Source organism: Rattus norvegicus, chromosome 20, assembly GCF_036323735.1.
Source record: "Rattus norvegicus strain BN/NHsdMcwi chromosome 20, GRCr8, whole genome shotgun sequence".
Lineage (NCBI taxonomy): Eukaryota > Metazoa > Chordata > Mammalia > Rodentia > Muridae > Rattus > Rattus norvegicus.
Genome location: NC_086038.1, coordinates 29,826,347 through 29,842,992, shown reverse-complemented (window position 1 = coordinate 29,842,992; position 16,646 = coordinate 29,826,347). Strand labels below are relative to the sequence as shown.

The 16,646-nt window shown below is 52.9% G+C and overlaps 1 protein-coding gene across 3 annotated transcripts in view; it reads left to right on the top strand.

The window, feature by feature from the left end:
* Nucleotides 1-16,646, top strand: part of Pald1 (phosphatase domain containing, paladin 1) — a 65,084-nt gene that overhangs the window by 34,741 nt on the left and 13,697 nt on the right. For all 3 annotated transcript variants that reach the window (NM_001034128.2, XM_039098611.2, XM_039098612.2), the window contains 13 exons: nucleotides 1,528-1,688; nucleotides 1,843-1,918; nucleotides 2,659-2,810; nucleotides 3,055-3,154; nucleotides 3,348-3,452; nucleotides 6,044-6,139; nucleotides 6,463-6,591; nucleotides 7,016-7,132; nucleotides 7,216-7,371; nucleotides 7,640-7,822; nucleotides 8,786-8,926; nucleotides 9,150-9,221; nucleotides 12,300-12,440. In NM_001034128.2, coding sequence (NP_001029300.2) covers nucleotides 1,528-1,688; nucleotides 1,843-1,918; nucleotides 2,659-2,810; nucleotides 3,055-3,154; nucleotides 3,348-3,452; nucleotides 6,044-6,139; nucleotides 6,463-6,591; nucleotides 7,016-7,132; nucleotides 7,216-7,371; nucleotides 7,640-7,822; nucleotides 8,786-8,926; nucleotides 9,150-9,221; nucleotides 12,300-12,440 — 1,629 coding nt within the window. The remainder of the gene's footprint in view (nucleotides 1-1,527; nucleotides 1,689-1,842; nucleotides 1,919-2,658; nucleotides 2,811-3,054; nucleotides 3,155-3,347; nucleotides 3,453-6,043; nucleotides 6,140-6,462; nucleotides 6,592-7,015; nucleotides 7,133-7,215; nucleotides 7,372-7,639; nucleotides 7,823-8,785; nucleotides 8,927-9,149; nucleotides 9,222-12,299; nucleotides 12,441-16,646) is intronic.

Below are 16,646 nucleotides of genomic sequence, written 5' to 3'. Positions count from 1 at the left end.
CTCTTGTGCCCTGCTGGGGTGAGTAGTTGGTTACAAAGTTGACCCCTTGGTCCCAGCTAACCTATTTCTGTTCCTCTACCACCTTGCTTTTCCTTCGCTCCGCAGTCCTGGGTTAGGGAATGGCAAGAAGAAATCTAGGGTAGGAGACTGTCTTAGTTAGGGTTTCTATTGCTGTCAAGAGACATCATGACCACTGCAAGTCTTAAAAAGGACATTGGATTGGGGCTGGCTTACAGTTGTCGGAGGCTCAGTCTATCATCGGCATGGCAGCATCCAGGCTGACACGGTGTTGGAGGAGCTGAGTTCTACATCCTAATCTGCAAGCAGCGGAGGGAGAGTGTGCCACACTGGGCGAGCATAGCTCGAGCTGTGTGACCTCAAAGCTCACCCTCGCAGTGACACACTTCCTCCAGGGCCATACCTCCTAATAGTGGCCAATTCCTAGGGCCAGGTTGGGCCCTGAGGAGTCAAGTGTGCTGGGCGTGTGAGATTCTGGGCCTTCCTCGTCTCTCCCATGACACAGAGGCTTGGTGGGGGCTCTGAGACAGCGACTCACACACAGATAGGTGTTGTTGTAAAAATATAAAAATAAAAAAGGTATGGTTGTCTTTTAACCCGCTAGGTCCACACCGCGGTGTCCTAAGGTATCTGCTAGATATCTTGGTGGAAACACATCCCAACTCCTCGGCGGCCAAGTGTCTCTTGCTGCCACACATTTTCCTACACTCAAACCGTCACATAAAAGAACACACAACACAATAATCTTTGACCCAACTGGTAAGATATAACTGCTCACTTAAACATACAAAGCCTGGTACCATCCATCGCTTAGGAACATTAACAACAGCCTGTAAATACGCAGAGCAGAATCTTAACATCACCTGCCATGGCTTCTCACCCTCTCCTCTGTCTGTCTCTCTCCTTCTCCTCTAGTCTCCTCCTCTTCCTTCAAACTTCTCTCCCGCCCATCCTTCCTTCTCCTCCAATGACAGGCCTCCTTCTATCCTGTACCTGCCCCTCACCTGTATTTTACAAATTCACTGGGGAGGTTCTGGTGAAGTCACCTGATTCCTGAGTACGTGACTAAGCAGCTGTCCTTGGGGCAGTGGAATTAGCATCAACATACAGATAACTTCCGGGCAAACCACAACAGAGAAGTGTGAATGGAATTTGGGGCCCTAGTGCTTCAGACACAGATGCATGTGGGAAGGTCCAGGCCTTGCTGGGAACCAGGCTCTATCTCTCACCTCACTTCTGCTTCAGCTGGTCGACCCTGGCATTCAGGGGCCTTAGTGCATTTCTGTTACTCACTAGGCAGACCCTTCCCGTTAACTGCCATCTCTGTCCTGGTGGGCCCAGGTCTGGCTGCTCTCAAGTCTGACACCTGTAGGCAGGGCAGAAAACCTCTCAGGAAAAGACGTGCATGTGTAGCCTCTGTGTGGCCGGGTCACCAGAGCTGGTCAGGGACAATCAGGAAGGCCTAGGAAGCTCAGGTGATATGTCACTAATCCTTGCATCTCCCTCTAGATCCATGACTTTGCCCAACTGAGAGAGAACGTGTACCACGTGTATCACAACACAGAGGACCTGCATGGGGAGCCGCACACGGTGGCCATCCGAGGTGAGGATGATGTGCACGTGACCGAGGAGGTGTTTAAGCGGCCGCTGTTCCTGCAGCCCACCTACAGGTACCTGGAGCTGATGTCCTCTCTGGGCTGGCTCTCCAGCTGCTACCTCAGTTTCCCCCATCTGCACATCAGGCCTGCGCTTGGGAATGAGGTCTTGAGTTGCTGCTACTCAGGGCTATTGCCCAGCTCATGGACTGCCATCTTGTCCTGACAGATATTACCGTCTCCCCTTGCCGGAGCAAGGGGCCCCCCCAGAAGCCCAGTTTGATGCCTTTGTCAGTGTTCTTCGGGTAAGTAGGACTGAGGTGGGTTCTGGGAGTGGCAGGTAGGAAGAGGTGCTGCCATGGAGATGCTCAGGATGGGTGTGGCCTCTGGCCATCTGTGGAAAGTTTCATCCATATGGGGTCCAGTGTGTTGGGGTACGGGGTTGTGTCTGTGTCCTTATGTGTCTATATGCACTCTTTTGCAGTGTGTCTTGTGTGTGTACCTGTGCATGTGGGTACACAAGCTGCAATGCTGTCAATGCCAGAGTCCAGCACTAATGCCTGGGGACCCTGTTCTAGCCATGGCATGGCTGCATACTCACTGTGTGGTGTTGGAGACTTTCCCTCCTCTCTAGACTTCTCCTTCCTCCCTTCTTCGGTCAGATTTGAGATTCTTGTCCCAGAGATCTGTTTGCTGCTATTTACTGGGTTTCGGAGGAGGGTGGCTTTCTGTCCCAACCCCTTTCGGGATAGTGTCTCTATTTGTATTAATAATGGGGTAGGGTCAGGTCAGTCAGGGCCTGGGACCCTCTGAGTAGCTTCTACTCCAGACACCATGCCATTCCTGGCCTGTTCTCTGAGTTCCCCTGAGGTTCCTGCCCTGGGTGGGAGCAGATGGGTCAGATCTGGCTGAGTTTGACATCAGAAGCCAGGCTGTTTGTCTGACCCCAGCTTGCTGCAGATGTCATGAGCCTGACTGGGGGGCCTCAACTGCAGGGTTTTCCCATACATGGTCGTCTGATGGTCTCTCATATTCCCTTCTGCAGGAGACCCCCAGCCTTCTGCAACTCAGAGATAACCATGGGCCTCCCCCTGCTCTCCTGTTCAGCGGCCAGTCAGGTGTGGGCAGGACCAACCTAGGCATGGTCCTGGGTACCCTCGTCATGTTCCACTACAGTCGAACCACCTCACAGCTAGAGTGAGTGGCCAGGGGTCCCACCAGCTGAGGGGTTGGAAGGACAGGAGGTGAAGCAGGTGAAGCTGCTTCTGGGATGACGTCATTTGCCACAGATTGGTTTGGTGTGCTAGAGAGGCCACTGCACCCTCCGGTCTCTGTTCCTGCAGAGGAATTCAGGAGTTATCCCGTGGCCTCCTAGTGGCTGATGGGTGACCGGGGGCTGCGTGGTGGTCCCTGATTACATTCCGGATTCTCACCTTGTCAGGGCAGCCTCCCTGCTGAGCAAACCCCTGCCCATGGAGCAGTTTCAAGTGATCCAAGGCTTCATCGGCAGGGTGCCCCAGGGGAAGAAGATGGTGGAGGAGGTGAGTAAGGGGCTGGGCCAGGACATCAGGGGTCAAAATGGGGCTGTTGCTCCTGTTACTGGTGAGTGAGAGAGAGAGAGAGAGAGAGAGAGAGAGAGAGAGAGAGAGAGAGAGTATGTAGGTGTCTTCTCTAGACATCTTCTCTCTGAAAGTCCCTTCTCTCCCATTCCCTGTCGCCCTGCTGTGGTCCTAGGTGGATCGAGCCATCAGTGCCTGTGCAGAGTTACATGACCTGAAGGAAGAGCTCCTCAAAAACCAGAGGAAGCTGGAAGGTTTTAGGCCAGAGAGGCTGGAGCAGGTGAGGCCAGGAGAAGCGTACGGGACTCTTCTTGGGACCATTGTTTCTCAGCCTGATGGCTTCTCTGTCGGTACAGTGGTTTCTGGAGGGGGTGGGGGTGGGGGTGGTTGGGCAGCTGGAGCAGTGGGGAAGGACGAGGAAGAGGGAAGTTTATTTTTTCTGAGCAGGTCCCTTGGCTGCAGAATAAACAGGACGCTCAGAGGGGCCTGCTGAGACCTCTGGATTCACACGTTTCCCAGAACTTCCCATTAGTCAGCTGCACGTTAGGATAAAGAGAGACCTAAGAGTGTGAGAATCAGCTTGTAAAAAAAGGAAAGGCTAGCCAGGGGTGACACAGGCTTTTAAACCCTGCGCTGCTGCAGAGGCAGGGGGACTGAGGGTTCCGGGGCAGCCTGGGCTGGTCGGTGTGTTTCAGGTCGGTGGTGAGAGAAGAGCTAGGAAGAGAGGGAGAGAAGGAGGGAGTAAGGGAGAAGAGAGTCCTGCTCCCCACCCCCACCCCCTGTTGGGAATGCCTATGGTTCTTTCGCACTGTTCTGGTCAGCACATTATTGTGGGCATGCGTTTTGGATGATACTTCTCACATAAGGACAGAGGACAAAAAGTCAGAAAGAGGCAGCTGGCATCCCACAGTTTGGAACGCATCTCCAGTGACCCAAGAGTTCCTACTTCTTAAGGAACCTGTCACCAGGGGTCTTTGGGGGGACTGCCAGGATCCGTACAGGAGCTCTTCCTGAAAAGGAATCTTCCGGAGTTTCCATGGGCAGGGCAGGCTTTGATCATCCCAAAGCTTCAGGAGTGGGGGGCTTGGCTCACAGCCCCTGTTGAGCTCTGGGGAGGAGAGGGAGCTGACAGTGTTTGTGTATGGTGTATGGGAAGAATCAAAGCCCTTACAAACTTTACTTTAACACTTAAAAAACAAGTCCTTGAGAGCTGTGTTCCACGCTGGGAAAACAGAAACGAGAAGCAGGATAAGGCGGTGGCACCTCGTGCGGGCAGCTGCCTGTGCGCATGGCCTTCCCCTCGGCTGTGTGTGATTCTCCGCGTAGCTGCCCGAGCTTCTAGTTTTGGTGTGAACCCTTGGATTTTGTCATTGAGAAGAGTTCTTATTGGCTATGTCACTTAAACCCGGGACCAGGTCAACCTGCATGGGCCTGGTGAGTCAGAGTTGGGGGCTCCCCACCCAGCTGCCTGGTCCCTGTCCTGGTAGTCACGGGGATGAGACTTGGGCATCGGCTGTGTAGACTGCTTCACTGCCCTGTTTGTGAAGTGGGGCAGGCAATGATGAGTGTCTGTAGGATTATTGGGGACCAAGCGAGGAAAGACGGGTGGAACACTTAGAAGAGGGCGGGCTGAGTGTCACCTGCTGCTGCCACTAGACAGGCCCCGGTTGTCGACACAGGAGTTACTTCAGGGTCCTGTACTTAATTGCGTTTGTCTGGAGACGTGTCATCTCGCCTTATCCGGAATCTTCTCTTGCATCTGCAGCCCGCAGAGTCATCAAGGCCCAGGGTTATCCCTTAGTCTTCGCCAGTCAGAGGCCATCAGAGCTTGGCTCAGGGTCCAGGGCTCACACTTGTGGTTGGATCATGTGTCATTGGCAGTGCTGCCATGGCAACGCAGAGGGGCGTGACTGAGACTGTGCCCCACCCCCACCCCCAGCATGCTCACTTCCTGGCTTTGCAGCCCCTGGGGGCAGAGTCCCAAAGGTGGGGGCAGGGTGGGGCCCAGCTTTACCGTAGGCTCTGACCCTTCTCTTGGGCCAGTTCAATTCAGATCTCACTTGCCATCTAGGTTGCTGACCTGGCTGGAGAACTGTGACACTTGAGGGTCAAGGGGTGGGGCATGGGCTCTTTCTGATACTCCACTGCCCCGAGGAGGCTGGGCTAGGGTTGAGAGAGGGGGAATTCTATTGCTTGCTATCTAATTTCTCTCTGTGAATTAGACGTAGTAATAGTCCCCTGGAATATCATCTGTGCGTGCGTGCGTGTGTGTGTGTGTGTGTGTGTGTGTGTGTGTGTGTGTATGTGTGTGTGTGTGTGTGCGCGCGTGTGCATGTGTGTGTATGTGTTCCTGGATCTTAAAGGAGGGTCTCTCTCAAGAAAGAGAAAGGAACCCGGGGGTATTGGCACACACCTTTAATCCCAGCACTAGACACTAGAGAGGCAGAGGCAGGCGGATCTCTGTGAGTTCAAGGCTAGCCTGGTCTACAGAGCTAGTTCCAGGACAGGCAGAGCTAAACAGAGAAGCCCTGTTTCAACAAACAAAGTAAAGATTCAACACAGAAGAAATGGAACAAGACGAGGGGGTAGCTGTCCTGTTTTCTCCCCACTCCTGTCCCCTGTCCCAGGGCTGGGAGCTGGCCTGGAGAGGCAGCATCTGCACTAGGGCCACTCAAGCCCACTGTGGTCACCACAGGGTTCCATATTATGCATGAGCAAGTGGGATAGACACATGGAAGGACTTCAGACTGGCAGAACTGTTTCAGAGCTAGAGAGAGTGACTTCTGGAGCTCTCTATGCTTCTAGAAAAGGCTTGGGGCATGCCATGTTTAACACCCTGTTTCTTTCTCCCTTTCCCTGCCCTGTCCTCAGGAATGTGGTAGTCAGCATTCTGTCCAACAGAGGGCGCTGTGGAGCCTGGAGCTGTACTTCTATCTGATCCTGTTTAACTACTATCTGCATGAGCAGGTGGGGACCCCTCTTACCCCAGCCACAGGGACCCCATGGAACAGGGAATAGAGTGAGATTGTGTGTGTTAGTCCCTGAGAGAGGTTGGGAGGGCCAAGAACAGGTCTAGGTGAGTGTTGTTTCTGCCCCGCCTCCCGTTTCCCCTCTCCCCTCCCAACCCAGACCTAGGCTTTGTATCTTGGTTGGGGCAGAATACATCCTGTTCCTCCCTCTCCCACCCATTCTCCCCTGGGTCACAATGATACCTTTTGGGGCTAGGCAGGGAGGGCTCAGAATGGGCCCACACTCCTCAATGCCCCGTCTCTCTTGGCCTCGGGCTGCAGTACCCCCTGGCCTTTGCCCTCAGTTTCAGTCGATGGCTGTGTACGCATCCTGAGCTGTACCGTCTGCCGGTGGTGCTGAATTCAGTGGGGCCTTTGGTCCCTGGGGACCTCATCGCCCAGGGCTCCCTGGTGAGTAGCTGGGCATTTGTGGAGTGGCTGGGTTGGTTGGCCCCTGGCCCCACGGAGTTCTAGATTCCCACAGGGCTGGGGAAGTATTGTCAGGGGGGCGGCAGACTTCTCGTGTGAGCGGGATATGCTGTGCTCTGGCTGCTGTCCTGGTACCTTCTCCTCAGTCTCAAAGCCCAGAGTTTTGCCACAGAGTCAGACTAGACAGTAGGACATCTGAGCACCCTCTCTGGAGGGTGTGCACCACATCCTTGCCAGAGCATCGATAAGGCTGAAGTGTGTGCCTTGTATGCCCTATACCCAGCAGGACACCGTTTCTCCCCACCCTAACCCCACCCTTCCCACGGAGACCCGATGGGTTAAGATCCCCATCACCGTATATGACGGGTGATCATAGGCTTTAGATATGGTGTCCTCCTCCCTACAGGAAGCAGATGATCTTGTTTCCCTGGATGCGCTCAGCACTGTCAGAGAAATGGATGTAGCCAACTTCCGGCGTGTGCCTCGGATGCCTATCTATGGCACCGCCCAGCCCAGCGCCAAGGTGCCCGCTCTCAGGCCCGGAGTTCAAACGTTGGGGGTAGGGAAAGGAGAGCCCTGACCCTGACGGCCCCTCGTCCCCCCCAGGCCCTAGGCAACATCCTGGCCTACCTGTCTGATGCCAAGAGGAAGCTACGGCAGGTGGTCTGGATCAACCTGAGGGAGGAGGTTGTGCTGGACTGTGACGGTCACACACACAGCCTGTGGCTCCCCGGACCAACCCTGGCCCCCAAGCAGCTGGAGGTAAGGTCTCCGGCCTTTTGCATGGTCTGCATGGGAGGCACTTAGGGGTGAAGGAAGCCAAGGGAGAGATCCAGAAGGCCCTGTGTTCCTGTCGTATGGATGGAGGAGGCGCTGAGGCTTAGGAGGGCATGACTGTCCCCATGTCCCCATACTCCTGTGGCTTTTCTGCCTCTGGGGTGTGATTCTGACCTGAGGCTGGGGCTGTGCCAGGCTCCTGTCTCTCAGTCCTGTTTCAATGGCCTCTGCCCTCTGTCCTGCTCTTACCTAGGATTTGGAGGCCCAGCTGAAAGCCTACCTGAGTGCTCCTGTCCCCAACACCAAGAGCCCTACCACCCCCAGGTTCCAGAAGTGCCTGACCACACAAGAGGTCTTCAGCCAGCACCAGGGGGCCTGCCTTGGCCTTACCTACTGCCGCATTCCTGTGCCAGACTTCTGCGCCCCTCGGGAGGAGGTGAGGGGCCAGGTCTCTGGGCACCAGATCTCTCTTTCTCTTCTCTGGCCTGGGAAAAGCCGCTCAGCTCCATAACGGGGCAAGGGGATTGTCTAATGGGGTTCATATGAGGCCTCGGAAGCACTTTCCCATCCCTTCTATGTATGTGTGCTTATGTGCACGAGCACAGGCCTGGTCATGTGTATTCTATCTTCATAGGCTTGGGTTGTGGGGCCAGTCTGTGTGTCATATGTTGCATGTGCACCATATGTCACCGGGGAGGGCGTGTGCTCATATGGTTGTTGGAGAAACATATGATGCACAGTGCCATGGTGATGTGGGTGTAGTTCCCATTGGGGTTCATGGCATCTGTCTTGTGTTCGTGGGCTACGTGTAAATGTTACATCCACAGAGCCAGGGGTGAGCATGGAGAAAACCCTGTGTGATTGAGGGGGTGTTCATGCGGCCCTTGTAGGTCTGTGACAGCTGTATATTCACAGCCGTCTGTGTGGTTTGACTTTTGGGGTCTTGCTGGTGTATCTGTGGGCTGTGTGTGCTTGGTATCTGTGACTTGGTCACTACCATAGTTGTCAGGGCTGGTGCCTTTTGCATGGCTCTCTGTGGGCTCATAGCCAGTGGAGTGCTGCCCCCTGGTGGCTGTTCAGGCAAGGACACAGCCCCAGACTGGAAAACTTAGATGTGCATGAAGGTTGGCATACCGAGTCCCAGAAGTGTGTGGTATCTGCTTATATGACTGATCCTGGGTGCCTGGGATAGAGACAGTTATGGGTGTACACAAGAACACGGCTGTTCGCACATGCATGGTCTTGTACGTAATCTAGTGAACTGTGCACGCGCATGAACTAGGTCGTGTACACGATGAGGCATGAGGGGACAGAAATCTGGGGTTGCCATTTGGTCCCCACTGTGAGTTTGATCAGCCAGTGGCACTCCTGGATTCAGACTGTGGTCTCATCACCCCAGGACTTTGACCGGCTGCTTGAGGCCCTGCAAGCTGCCCTCACGAAGGACCCAGGCACAGGCGTGGTCTTCAGCTGCCTCAGTGGCCAGGGTCGGACCACAACTGCCATGGTGGTGGCCGTGCTGGCCTGCTGGCACATCAGGGTAGGTGTGGCCTTCTGCATGAGGTCAGAGGTCATTCCCGGCAGGGGTGGGTACTGGCTATGGTGAGTGTAGAGGGGCAGAGGTCATGTCTGATGTCATTGAGGAGATCCTTTTCCATCCATCTTGGCCAACCCTCAGTGGGGGTTCTGGGTGTGGGGGTGTGGGAGTGTGGGGGAGGAAGTAGAATAGGGAAAAGTTCCATCTCAGTTCTGTCATCCCTCAGGGCTGCCCCGAGGTGGGCGAGGAGGAGCTAGTGAGTGTGCCTGACGCCAAGTTCACCAAGGGCGAATTTCAGGTGGGTACACCTCCTCCCTCCCCTCCCCTGGCCTTCCTACCCCCAAACCCCCTCACCCCGCTGGTGCCCTGGGAATGCTGGGCAGATCAGAATTCTTGGATCCTGATGGCAGCTTGATGGGGTAGGGCTGGCTGTCTGCTTCCCGGGTGGGTAAACTGTGGCTCAAAACAGCTTGACTCTTGAGCCTCTGCCATAGTAGATGGGGTCTGGACCCTTTCCTACCAGACTGGATTATCTCAGTATCGATGATAACCACCTTATCGTGGCTTGAGACTCAGCCGTGGTTGGTGCTCTATGGAGTCCTGCAAGCTACTCTGATCTGCCGGTCCCCCTGCTTAAGCCCAGGGGCTCTATCTGGGCAGGCCATTAACATTCAGATCCAGTCCTCTGTCTCCTGTACCTGCCACCCATCATGTGACATCTCAGACCCGTGACACCTCTGCACATGTGGCCTTTAGCTGAGCAGTGGCTGTCTTCACAGTTTCTGGTCACCTGTGCCACATGCTTGCCACTTGCCCTCCTGGCACTCCTGTTTGCTGACTGAGAGGTCAAGGCTGCCAATCACGCGGGGCCTCTGGGTCCCTAGACACGCTCCTCTTTCCACGCCCCTTTTTCCTTTTATGGTTGATGATCACCCTTCTTTTTCTTTATTTAGCATGATGGAAATATGCTAACAGAAATCAAATTCTAGGCCAGCCTGATCTACATTGTAACTTTCAGGCCAGAGAGGGCTACACAGTGAATCTTGTTTCAAATAAATAAATGAATGAGTGTAGCCCAGTGGGGGAGTGTTTGCCTGGTATGTTTAAGGCCCTGGACGGGATCCCTACCGCTGTAATGGATAAGAAGAAAAAAACAAGGCAGAGGCGTGTGGGTGGCTCGGTTCTGTTGCACACACACAGAGCCCTGGGCTCAAGCCCAGCATTGAGCACCCTGAGTAGGAATGGTGGCTCAAACCTGAGATCCACTGTTTGGGTGGGAGAGGCAGGAGGATGGAGTTCAAGGTCATTCTCTACTACCTAGGGAGTTGGAGGACTGCCTGGGGCATATAAGATGTCTCAAAAAAGCTGGGGGTGAGTGGGGCAGTGAGATAGCTGGGTCAGTAAAATGCTTGTCCAACAGTAACAAAATAAGGAGTAAGACGAATCTTTGTAAGGAACCTCGCCTAGGCTTTTAATATGTGCTGAGCATTTCAAACCTGTCGGTGGTTTACTAGCATGATCTCTCTGGCTCTCCCATTGTCTCTGGCTCTCCCCGGTTCTCCTGTTGTCTCCCTGGTTCTCCTTGTCAGCACCATGTCTTCCTTCTGTTGTAGGAGCCTGGCTCTCCCAGACCCACGGTTAATGTAGAAGACTGAGAGCTCCCTTATGGTTTCACTAAACTGTGACCGTGACAGACAGAAGTGACAGCTCATAGGTTTAGTACTTGATACTCACTGTTTTAAACCCCCCCCCCCCCCCACACACACACAGTATTTCTCTTTGTAGTTCTCACTGTCCTGTAATTCACTCTGTAGACCAGGCTGGCCTTGAACTCAGAGATTTGCCTGCCTTTGCCTCCCGAATACTAAGATTAAAGTTGTCTGCTACTACTCTGCCCAGCAAAAGATTTTGTTTTTAATTATGTGTACCTGTGTGTCTCTGTGAGGCTTATGTCCTTATGAGTGCAATGCCTGTGGAGGCCAGAAGAGGGCACTGGAGTCCCGGGAACTGGACTGTTGTAAGGCATCTGATGCACCAAACTCAGGTCCTCTCCAAAAGCAGTACACAATTACGTGCTTTTCACAACTAAGCTCTCTCTTTAACCTGACATCCTCCTTTTAAAAAGTATTTTTGTGGGGGGTTGGGGATTTAGCTCAGTGGTAGAGCGCTTGAGGCCCTGGGTTCTGTCCCCAGCTCCTAAAAAAAAGAAAAGAAAAAAAAAAGTATTTTTGTGTGCACTGAGGTGTGCAGGTCAGAATCAACCTTTGGGTGTAACCCCCTCAGGTGCTGGTCACCCATTTTTGGTTTGTCTGGTTGCCCCCCCCCCCCCCAGGCATGGTCTCTCTGTGTGTCCTTGGCTGTCCTGAAACTTATTCTGTAGACCAGGCTGGCCTCAAACTCAGAGATCCTCGAGCCTGTGTCCCTTTGAGTGTTGGGATTAAAGGTGTGCGCCACCACTGTCCAGCTGCCCCGTTTTGTTTGCTTGTTTTTGTTTTTATTTTGTTTTACTCTTTTGAGGCAGGGTCTCCTTGCCTGGGCCTCTCTGGTTCCACTAGACTAGGGCTGACTGAGGGGTCTCCTGTCACTGCTCCCTGCCTGGTCTTTCATGTGGGTGCTGGGGAGAGAACTCAGGTCTTCAGCAGCAACTACCCCACCCTGAACTGTCTCCCCAGACCCATGATGTTCTCTTAAGGACAGGAAGTCAATGAAATGACCAAAACAGATGTATAGATGTGGCTTCTTTTTTTTTTTTTTTTTTCTTTTTTTCGGAGCTGGGGACCGAACCCAGGGCCTTGCGCTTGCTAGGCAAGCGCTCTACCACTGAGCTAAATCCCCAACCCCGTAGATGTGGCTTCTTAAGATTCGTTTGTACGTACATGTACATTAAGAGTGGTGAGTCCACGTGCTTGTCCCACGAGACTGCTGAGTTTCAGCAGTCAGACCTACAGAAAAGCTGTGATCTCGTGTGGCCCATGGCTGTGTGACGCAGAGACAAGAGGATCCATGGGGCTTGCTGGAGGCCAGGTTCCTGGTCCCCCTCCACCTCCATATGTGCATGGATGGGTTCGTGCATCTGCACACACACACACACACACACACACACACACACACACACACACACACACACATTCATATGTCACTCATACATTCATACATAGCACACATAATTATACATGTCACAAGTACACACAGTACTTGTGTGTGCCTCGAACTGTGCACGCACAGACACAACACACAAAATCTTGCTGATTGAAAAGTAAACGTGGATGCGTCGCCTGGGCGATACCACACCCCCTTGCTGTCCCAAAGTGGGCAGGGGGGCGCAGGCTGAGGCTCCCCTTGCCTTTCTGTCCACTCACCGCTTATTTGGCCCCAGGTGGTGATGAAGGTGGTACAGCTGCTGCCTGACGGCCACCTCGTGAAGAAGGAGGTGGACGCGGCGTTGGACACTGTCAGCGAGACCATGACACCGATGCACTACCACCTGCGGGAGGTCATCATATCTACCTACCGACAGGCGAGTGCTGGCCCTGCGCCCCCAGCTCTGCAGGCTGGGCTGCTGTTCACGTTGGTGGAGTGGGGATGAGGAGGTCGGTGGTGTGGGCTTCAGGGGCCAGCAGGTCCTGTGGACCCTTTGGAGGTTTTAGAAACCTGCTGTGAAGAGGAAGGATACCTGAGACCTCTGTGGGATGGGATACAATGCTAGTGTGCGATCCTGGGGTCCCAGAGGCCAAGCAGAATCGGGCGGGTGGCGGTGTGTGACTCAGTCGCCAGGGGTTAAAGTCAGTGCTGTGTGGTATGGCTGCTGTACCCCAGGACAGGTTCGTCTGCGCTGTTTGGGGTCTGGGTCTGGTCCTTGTTTTTGTTTGCTCAGATGAATATTACTTTATTTTACATGTATTTACTTACCTGTGTGCGTACAGCATGAGCGTGGGGGTCAGAGACGACTCGTAGGAGCTGGTTCTTTCCTTCTACCATGTGGATTCTGGGGGAATGGATTTGGGGGGTCAGCCTTGAGGGTAGTAGTCACCTTTACCCACCAAGCCAGATTGCCAGTCCTCCAAAGTTATTTTATTCATCCATCTGTCTGTCTGTCCATCCGTCCGTCCGTCCATCCATCCATCCAGCATCTATCTGTCTGTCTGTCTGTCTGTCTGTCTGTCTATCTATCTATCTATTTTTGTTGTTTTGTTTTGTTTTGTTTTTTCTTTTGAGACAGGGTTTCTCTGTGCAGCTCTGACTGTCCTGGAACTTGCTTTGTAGACCAGGCCAGACTTGAACTCACAGAAATCCACTCGCCTCTGCCTCTGCCTCTGTCTTTAGTGTGGGAACTAAAGGCACGTGCCGCCACCACCAAGTTTTTTATTTTTTTTTTCTTTTTCTTTTTCTTTTTTTTTTTCGGAGCTGGGGACTGAACCCAGGGCCTTGCGCTTGCTAGGCAAGTGCTCTACCACTGAGCTAAATCCCCAACCCCCCAAGTTATTTTTTAATAACTCATTAAATTGTAAAAATATGGTCTCCTGAGTGGTTCAGATTTACTATAGCTATTGAGGAAGAGTGTGCCGGCGAGTCTGCCTGGGTCTCCAGTGTTCCCTTCTGCCTGACTTCCGACCTGAGGGCCGGGCAGGTGGTGGAGTTTGCAGCTTTGGGACCCGGGAGTGTGGGGATTGGGTTGGTCGTGGGCACAGAGAGCCCTGTTTCTCATCCTGGTAGCAGGTGTGTAGGGAGCGTGCTGCATGGCATTAAGAGGTGTCAGTGTATGACAGATTGGGTGACTTTCAGGGCAGCTTCTGCTGTATCATGGCAACTTGTCCAGTCTCCAGCTGGGGACACATGACCAGAATGATCCAGAACATTGGCTTGGTGTCTCGGGGTCAGATCCTGACTGGGTCAGAGGGCAGGTCCTCTTTGGAGGCAGACCAGGCATGTGGGATAAGACTGGGGAAAAGTTCAGACTCCAGGCTGCCCTACATGGGGAGGAGATGATGGACCAGGAGCTTCTGAAATGGACTTGGCACACATTGGACGACACAGCGTCCCTGTGTTAGGTTCCCTTCTCCAGGTTCCTTTGAGATTTAAACTGTCTTAGGGACGAAACTGACGAAATGCCATGACCAAAAGCAACTTGGGGAAGAAAGGGAAGCAATTTCAAGGCAGGAACCTGAAAGCAGGATCTGATTCGGAGGCCATGGAGACCTGCTGCTTACTGATTTGCTTCTCGAGGCTTGCTCAGCCTGCTTTCTTATAACAACTCAGGGCCACTTCTTCAGGGGTGTCACCACCCACAGTAGACTGGGCCCTCCCACACCAGTCATCCATCCAAAAACTGTACCACAGTCTTGCCCACGGGCCTATCTGGTGGGGGCATTGTCTCTTCTTAAGTGACATTGTTTGAGTCAAATTGGCATAAAACACGCCCACTGTCACATTTGAAATCCCCGTTCAGAGCGTGAGAGCTGAGACCTCTAGGTTCTGGCAGCTGGAGGCCCAGAGAGTGCTTAGACCTGCTCCAGAGAACATGGTCCAGGCCCTGTTAGAGCCTCCTTCTCTCCATCCCAACTCCAAAATTCACAGGCCCTCAATCCTTGTTCCTGGATGTGTGTTATGAGGAGAGATAGAGAGACAGAGAGATAGACAGAGAGAGAGAGAGCAGGAAGCATAGGGAACCTGCACTGCAGGGAGAAGCTCCAAGTTGGCCTCAAACAGCCCAAGGAGTCACTGCAGGCCTCAGGGGCTTCATGGGCAAAGGACAGGAGGCCTACAGGTTCGTAGTGGGTTTCAAAGCACCAAAGGCCACCTGGCAGCACAGTGTTGTCACCAGAAGTGAGATTGGATGGCTTTACTCCTGAGGAGTGAGGTGGCAGGGATGGGGGAGGAGGAACGGAGCTGTATTTTAGGGGCAGTAGCTCCCAGATGCCAGAAGCTAAATGCATTTACTCATCAGTGTGGCCACCAGGTGACAGTGGTGAGCTAAGTTAGCGTAAATTCCTTCCTATCACTTTCCCGTTAGACCTAGGGCCTCATTGATAATCCATAAATTAGGGGTGTGTGTGTGTGTGTGTGTGTGTGTGTTTTATTTTTTTAAGTAATTTTATTGACATTAGTGTGTGTATGATGGGAGGGCATATGAGTCACAGAGAGCATGTGGAGGTCAAGGTTCTCTCCTCCCACCTTTAATGGGAGCTAGGGATTGAACTTGGATCTCTTGCCTTTACAGCACATGCTGTTACTGACCTTGTTTTGAGATGGGTCCTTTGTTAGCTAGATGGCCCTGGGCTTCAAGACATGCTCCTGTCTCCACCCCTGCATCTTACTGTAGGAATGCTGGAATTACAGGCAAACACTACTATAGCTACCCAGGTTCTGGGATTCAAACTTGGGACCTCACACTCGTGAGCTTCCCATCTGAGCCATCTCCCCAGCCCCTAGGACAAGTTCTTTTAAAGACATATATTTAAATAAATAAACTGTTTTAATTAATATTTATAATTTATTTTATGTGCACTGGTGTTTTCCTGCACGTATGTCTGTGTGAGGGCGTCAGGTCTCCTGGAATTGGAGTTACAGACAGTTGCGAGCTGCCATGTTGAAAATTGAACCTGTGTCCTCTGAAGGAGTAGCCGGTGCTATTAACCACTGAGCGATCTCGCCAGCCCCCCAGGGCAAGTCCTTAAAGGTGCCTTAGAGTAGGAGGTCATGAGTCCCTGCTAGAATCCACCTCAGTTTGCTCTGTGTGTGTGAATCCAGCTTTGAAACTTTGTCTGGGTACATCCAGGGTGTAGTCAAGGCCATCTATAGTGACCAGTGGTCTCCCATCTCAGTACCTCAGATTCCCTTGTGGGTTTGCCAAAATGGAGATCGCTGGGACCGACCCAGAGTTTCCAGAGGCTCCACAGTGCCAAGATGCCAGCTTAGAACTGGAATAACATGGGGTCTGGGCCACCCCAGGCCTTTGCTCTGTTGCAGCCAAGCTTATGGAGATGCAATTCACATACTGCCCGATGGACTGTTTAGAGAACACTTGTCCACGGTTGCCATTGCAGTGGGGGACGTTAGAGCATGGTCAGGACCACAGACAGAAACCTCACACCCTTGGTAATCCGTCCCCGGCCACATGCAGCTCCAGGTTTCCTGTTGAGTCTCATAATAATGGAACAATGTACTTATTTTTGTGTTGTAGATTTTCTTTTATTTTTAGACAGGGACTCTTGAAGTTCTGGATGGCTTGGAAGTCACTCTGTAAACCAGCCCGGCCTTGAACTCGTAGAGATCCACTGCCTCTGCCTCCTGAGTCCTAGGATTAAAGGCCTGAGGCCATGGCACTGGTTCTTGCTTTTCATTTTTGACTCAGGGTTTTCTGTATCCTGGGCTGGCTTGGAATTTGTTGTGTATCTGAATGATGATCTTAAAGTTTGGATGCTCCTGCCTCTACCTCCTGAGTTATAGGGATGGGACCCGGGGTTTTGTGCAAGCCATGTAAGTCCACAACAAAGCCACATGCGCAGGTCCTGACTTCGGCAGTATGCTGCCATTGCGTGCGTGGGAAGCAGGGGGGGAGGAATCAAACCCAGTCTGCTCTCACATCATAACCACCCACAGAGACTATTGTTATCTCAGAAGCTGTAAGGAGAGCCAGGGGATCTCATCCCCCTTCCGTCCTCTGTGGTACCCACACACATAGCACACATGCACACGCTGGAACACACACACACACACACACACA